This window comes from Octopus bimaculoides, chromosome 21, assembly GCF_046866305.1.
Source record: "Octopus bimaculoides isolate indiv1 chromosome 21, ASM4686630v1, whole genome shotgun sequence".
In the NCBI taxonomy this organism is placed as follows: domain Eukaryota; kingdom Metazoa; phylum Mollusca; class Cephalopoda; order Octopoda; family Octopodidae; genus Octopus; species Octopus bimaculoides.
The window spans coordinates 34,958,206-34,965,705 of NC_142948.1; the positions used below are offsets into that span (position 1 = coordinate 34,958,206).

At 37.5% G+C, this 7,500-nt stretch overlaps 1 protein-coding gene across 6 annotated transcripts in view; it reads right to left on the minus strand.

The window, feature by feature from the left end:
• Window positions 1-7,500, minus strand: part of LOC106884095 (uncharacterized) — a 29,212-nt gene that overhangs the window by 6,172 nt on the left and 15,540 nt on the right. For all 6 annotated transcript variants that reach the window (XM_089339085.1, XM_089339080.1, XM_089339083.1 and 3 more), the window contains exons 5-8: window positions 4,810-4,909; window positions 3,970-4,086; window positions 2,964-3,058; window positions 570-691 (exon numbers count right to left, since the gene is read on the minus strand). In XM_089339085.1, the coding sequence (XP_089195211.1) occupies window positions 570-691; window positions 2,964-3,058; window positions 3,970-4,086; window positions 4,810-4,909 (434 nt within the window). The remainder of the gene's footprint in view (window positions 1-569; window positions 692-2,963; window positions 3,059-3,969; window positions 4,087-4,809; window positions 4,910-7,500) is intronic.

Here is a 7,500-nt window from a genome sequence, read left to right on the forward strand (position 1 = left end):
TTTTTTCCCTCTTTAATCTATGTATTTTGTTTCTTTTCAAAATGTAATTTTCTTCATCTAATTATATAAATTGTAATTATATAAATCTAATTTTTTAAAAATCTAATTTTCTTAATCTAAATTGTCTCCAACCAAAAAATTTCATATGGTTTGTAGAATACAATATGTCATGTTTTTGTATTGAGTGAATTAAAAATTGTAAATCTTCACCAGTCTGCCGGTCTGCCAATGGGTAGTTCTATCATTTTCTTCTTCTATCAAAGGAACTGAACTCTGTACAGCAAGTCTAGGAAACACTCATCAGTACCACAGTGCTACCACTGTTTATACACTAGCAAGATGTATGCCATCTTGTGATTCATATTTCACCCTTTAGTATTTAAACTGACCATGTGTGGCCAAAATATTCTTCTCATTTTTATGTTCAAACAGGCCAGATCCAGCCTCTCACAACTACATTATACAGAAATGCACACACACACACACACACTTATAATTTAATCTACATCCAATGTAATATGGTCAAGCTTCGATATCAGCTGAGAAGAAAAAAATGACCAAACACTGACCTCTGGTGGCAAATCTCAATAATTTCCTTTAATGGCATGGTCAAGGGAATGTTACTGGCTATGTGGTCAAAAATAGCCAGACGAGTCCCAGGTTTCAGTTTGTCTTGTACCAATTCTATAATCTGGAATTAAAGATTAAAAATAAGACAAAACACCATCAACTGCTGTTTTTATGTTATTGGTTTGTTGTTGTTGATGTTGTTGTTAATATTGTGGTTGCTTAAGGTGGCAAACTGGCAGAATGGTTAGCAAACTGGACAAAATGCTTCGTGGCATTTAATCCGTCTGCACGTTCTGAGTTCAAATTCCGCTGAGGTTGACTTTGCCTTTCATCCTTCCAAGGTCAATAAAATAAGTACCAGATGCATACTGGGGTCGATGTAATCGACTTAATCCCTTCCCTGAAACTGCTGGCCTTGTGCCAAAATTTGAAACCATTATTATGATTGCTTAAAACAGACAGAATCGTTATCAGGCCAAAGCAAACACCTAGCAACATTCGATCTTTACATTCAAAGTTCAAATTCCGCTAAGGTTTCAAATTTTGGTATAAGACCAGCAATTTCAGGAAAGGGGGTAAGTTGATTACATCGATTCCTAGCAATCAACTGGTACTTAATTTATTGACCCCGAAAGGATGAAAGGCAAAGTTTGACCTCAGCAGAATTTGAACTCAGAACGTAGCAACAGGTGAAATACCGTGAAGCATTTCGCCCAACATACTAACAATTCTGCTAGCTCATAATAATAATAATAATAATAATGATAATGATAATAATAATAATTCACAACAGTGCTCTACCCAAAAAACGAAAATGCAACAAAACATACATATAAAATATGGAAGAAAAATAACGTAAATAAAGATTCAGACAAATACATAACAAAAACACCAGGACTTACAAATATATATAACATACAGAAAATTGCACTACTGGGCACTGCACACATCCTACGCAAAACACTTTCAATACAGTAACCATAAGAGCACCACAGCAAACCACAGCACATACCCAAAGCACACAGAGCTGCGCTCGGTAGTGAAGTGAAAGCACGTAATAAAAATAAAACTACTGAACAATAATAATAATCCCACCAGAAGGATTTTTAATTGCTGCACAAGACCAAAGCCTCCCCACCAGAAGGATTTTTAATTGCTGCACAAGACCAAAGCCTCCCCACCAGAAGGATTTTTAATTGCTGCACAAGACCAAAGCCTCCCCACCAGAAGGATTTTTAATTGCTGCACAAGACCAAAGCCTCCCCACCAGAAATTACCAAAAACACATAATGAAAAGAAATATAACAAGTAACTGTAGAATATGTGGAGATCGACAAGAAACAATAAATCATATTATCTCTGGCTGCCCAGTCCTGGCTAAGAAGGAATATATTCACAGACACGACAGAGCTGGGACCTATATACACTGGAAGCTATGCCAACATTATGGAATAGCAACAGAAAAAAGATGGTATAAACACACGCCAGAAAAGGTCACAGAAAACGAGAAAGCAACCATACTCTGGGATATGCCAATACACACAGATAGAGAAATTAAGGCAAATAGACCAGATATAGTTGTCAAAGATCATGAAGGAAAAAAATGCCTTCTAATTGATGTTTCAATACCAGCAGATGACAACGTTTCTCTAAAAGAAATGGAAAAACTTTCAAAATACAAAGACCTGGAAATAGAGATAACTCGAATGTGGAATCTAAAAACAGAAACAATTCCTATCATAGTAGGTGCCTTAGGTATAATAAAAAAATATTCAGACAAATACATAACAAAAACACCAGGACTTACAAATATATATAACATACAGAAAATTGCACTACTGGGTACTGCACACATTCTACGCAAAACACTTTCAATACAGTAAACATAAGAGCACCACAGCAAACCACAGCACATACCCAAGGCGCACAGAGCTGCGCTCGGTAGTGAAGTGAAAGCACGTTATAAAAATAAAACTACTGAATAATAATAATAATAATAGTAATAATTCTTTCTACTGGAAGCACAAGGCTTCCAATTTGTGGGAAGAGATTAAGTCGATTACATTGACCCCAGTGCGTAACTGGTACTTATTTTATCGAACTCGAAAGGATGAAAAGCAAAGTTGACAGCAGTAGAATTTGAACTCAGAACATAGCAGACAACATTTTGCAGCTAAGCATTTCTCTCGTTGTGCTAACGATTCTGCCAGCTCGCCACTTTGATGATGATGATAGTTTCAGATTTTGGCACAAGGCATACTAATGATTCTGCCTGCTCAGATAACAATAATAATGAAAACAACAACAACAATAACGACAATAACAAAGAACAACAACAACAACAACAACAACAACAACAATAATGTCGAGAGGAATATAGGGTATAGGATGACCTGGTTTCTGTTGGTGATAGGGAGTTTCACTGTTTCTTCCTGGAGATGGACACCGGTCAGTCTGGAAATCTCTCTCAACAGTTTCTTCACGGCACCTGATGGTTTCAATAAAGGAAGAATATAATGAGGAATGTGGGGGGGGGGGGGGGTTAGACATTGGGTGACCAAACACTAGTGCCAATACCAGCACCACCACCACCATCACCTTCAACTACAACTATAGCAACAATACCTCCACCACCACCATTACTACCACTAATTCCACCATCACTACCACCACCACCACCACCATTAATAATAACAACACCTCTACAGCATCCATCACTACCAACCTGAACTGGCACCATCAACTCCACCATTACCACCACCACTATCACCACCACCATCACTATCACCATTACCACTATCACTACTACCACTATCACCACCACAATTAATACCACCACTACCACCATCACTACTTCCACCACCGCCACCACAACCACCACAACCACCTGAAGGAGCACCACCTCCATCATTACCTCATCGCTACTTCCTCCACCACCATATCGACAACCACCATCACCACTTCCACCACCACCACCACAGTACTTCTGATGAAAACAGCACCACTACTACCACAACACACACCACCACTACAGCCACTACAACCTCTACAATCACCACCACTATCCCCTCAGCAACCACAACCAGACATAATAGGTGGCTTCTATAAACCACAGTTGTACTGTAAATAGGTGGTCTATATGGTTATTCTTCCTGCTAGAAATAACAGCTAGAACACACACTCAACTTCACCCTAATATGCTAAACTAGGACTCACACGAAATACCACCAGCATAGACAGAATTCCATCTCTGTCACCTTCACTCCAGAATATCAGTTCTACTCCAATACATTAAACTCAAGTCCAGTATGTCACACTCAATTCCATCAGTTCCACTCCAATGAGTAACACTCAACTCTATCAGATGTATTCCATCCTAGTACATCACACTCAACTCACCGTATGTTGTGCTCAAGAAGAATATGGTGTCTTCTTTAGTGAACGGAATCCCTCGAAGGATGGTGCTGGTGGCAGTTGATGCATTGCTGAGCAGCACAAGATCAGTAGGGTCACAGCCTGCAAGGAGAGACAGAGGGGTTTTTAGAGAGAACAGCATGAATATCACAACATCACAGCCATAACTATATTGTTAATACACAAATACAGGATCATAGCCTATAAGAATAGAAAGGTGGTTTTATAGAGAACAGCATGGAAGCCACAGCATCATAACCTTAACTATATCATTAACATAGGGTTACAGTATGCAATGATACAAAAGTGGTTTTATAGAAAAGAGCATGAACACCACAACATCACAGACATAACAATATCTATTATAATAAAAAGGGAAATTCTGTCTGTCTGGGGACCCCTGTATCTTAGTCTACATTTGCCCTACATAGACATAATATACCTTTTTGGAATCAAGATGATCCTGGGATGGAAAATCCACCTTTCATTTGGTTCTTGAACTTCCAGCACTGGGACCTAGTTTAAAAGCATTTGGGCTACTATTTCTAGCAGGTAAAAGCTTGGCTGATTCATGCCATCAACCCAGCATACTACCCATGACCATCACCATCAATAACACCGGTATCTATGCCACCACCACCACCACCAATATCACCAGCATCAACCCAGAATATCACCACCACCACCACCACCGCCACCACCATTAAGGGCACCAACAGCATCACCACTAATAACATCATCCCATCCCCCCCCCACTGACCCACCACAACCACTACCATCATCTCATCACCAATATTATATCTCAGTTGTGGAAGAAAGACTTACCAACAAATTTGGCAAGTCGTCTGCTGATGTCAACTAAGAGAGGCAAAAGTTCTCGGTCCATGAATCTCAAAGGCTGCCGTTCTACATACCGTTGATATTTCTACAAGAGAGAGAAGTACACTGCAGCATAACACAAGTGTGTGTGCATGTGTGTGTGTATGCATGGGTGTGTGTGTATATATGTATATATATATATATACATGTGTATGTGTGTATATATATATATATATACATATATAGACATGTGTGTGTATATATATATATATATATATATATATATATAGATAGATAGATAGATAGACAGACAGACAGACAGACAGAGATACACACACACACACACACACACACACACACACACACACACAGATAGATAGATAGATAGATAGATAGATAGATAGAGAGACAGACAGACAGGTAAATAGGTAGATAAACTGAAGTAAAGATTATTTGCCAACACAATGTGGCAGTCCCGGTTAGGACGAATGTTACTGTTATTTAACCCCCAGGAAACACCATCTCCAAGAAATAATAATGTCTCTATTTATTAGATAAATTGACTGATTGGTGAATGAATAAATAGACAGACATACAAACAGATAAATAGATAGATAGAGAGATAGATAGATAGATAGATTAAGGGAGACAGGCAGGTAGACAGATAGATAGATAGATAGATAGATAGATAGATAGATAGATAGATAAACTGACTGATTGATGAATGAATGAATAGACAGGAAGACAGACAGACAGACAGATGGATAGAAAGTTAGAGAAAGGGAGAGGGAGAGGGAGATGATGCAGTAAATTCCATTCATTTGTGAAAACTCAATTTAATTCTATAACATTTCAAAACATCAAACTATTTAACATGAAATCTATATAAAAACTGATTGGTCAGCTGTATATACAAATAAACTTAATTATGGTTAATTGCACAAATAATTTTGCCAATTCTAAGTAAAACATTAGTGAAATGTAGCATAAAAATAAACGTTTATTTGATTTAATATAAAGTGTGTGTTTGGAAGCTAGCATTTTCAAAATGAGTTAAAATGATAGTCGAATTCATTGAAGTTGTTCTGAGTATTTCAATGGAGTAAAAACTAAAGAATTTCAAATTCTGGTGATATTTTGTCTTGTTTTTAATTGTGTAATTTATTTATTTCATTAAATAAAATTTCTTTGTAGATAAAATTTAGTGCAGGCATGGCTGTGTGGTAAAGAATCTTGCTTTGCAACCATGTGCTTTCAGATTCCATTCTCAGTGTGTTGATTGGCAGCATCTTGGGTAAGTGTCATCTTACTGATGATGATGATCTGCTGTCTATGCTGGCATGGGTTGGATTGAAAACAGATGTTATATGATAGGGATGATGATGATGATGATGATGATGATGATGATGATGATGATGATGATGATGATGATATACGAGAGGCAGCTGAAATGTTCCTGGTTTTAAGGGTGTCACAAAAGGCCTGGTTAGAGGCACAACCTTTCGAGTTCTCTTACAGGGGTTAGAAAAAACTGAAGGACCGCTGCAATAAGTGTGTGAATCTGAGAGGGGAAAATGTTCAATGAAATCATAATTGACTGATCCTCCAGTATTTTCTTTTATTCAAAGTCAGAAACTTTACAGCACCCCCTCATATATATATATATATATATGTATATATATGTATATGTATATATATGTATATGTATATATGCATTTTCAGGTTGATATGTGTTAGTAACAAAAGAGGTAGCCAAAAAATTGCTGAAAGCCACTAAGAAAGCAAGTCATTACATCCAGCTCAGGAGAGAGGCATGGTGCAGCAAGGATGAACATTGGTGATGACAGAAACATCTGGCCCAGAGTCACAAAATCTGACTCAACAAAAGTTGAGAAGTTTTGTGGGAGTTTTGATACCTACATCAGTGGGTGATCCTGGGGGTCACAGTGGAAGGGGCCGAAATACCAAGAGAGCTGCTTCACTGCTTGGTGAGACAATGACCTCTGCATTCAAAGACAGAGTACAGACAAGCATCCCCAACACTCAGGTGGTCACTTTAAAGTACATTAACTATCTAATTCATCAGACCATTGTCATTCTGATGAATATATAATTAATGAGTAAATAAATCAATTAATCAAACCACAGCACCACATGCTGATGAAGGAGTCAATGAATTAATTAATAAGTCGTTTAATTAACAATAAGTCAAATCACTGTCATGCTTATATATATATACACACACACATACATAACCACACATATATATATATACACATACACACACATATATATACATATATATATATATACACATATATACACACACACATATACATACATATATATACACATACACTCACACACATACACACATAAAAGTTTGGCACAAGGACAGCAATTTCGGGGAAATGGGTAAGTTGGTTATATCAACACCCAGTGCTCAACTGGTACTTAATTTAATGACCCCAGAAGGATGAAAGGCACGTATAGCTGTGTGGTAAGAAGCTTGCTTCCCACCCACATGGTTCTGAGTTCAGTCCCACTGAGTAGCACCTTGGGCATACATACATACCAGGGTCCCCACTATCAGATACATACTCAAAACATACATACAAACATAGATATATATATATACATACATGCATGCATGCATACATACATTCATACATATATACATACATACAAACATACATA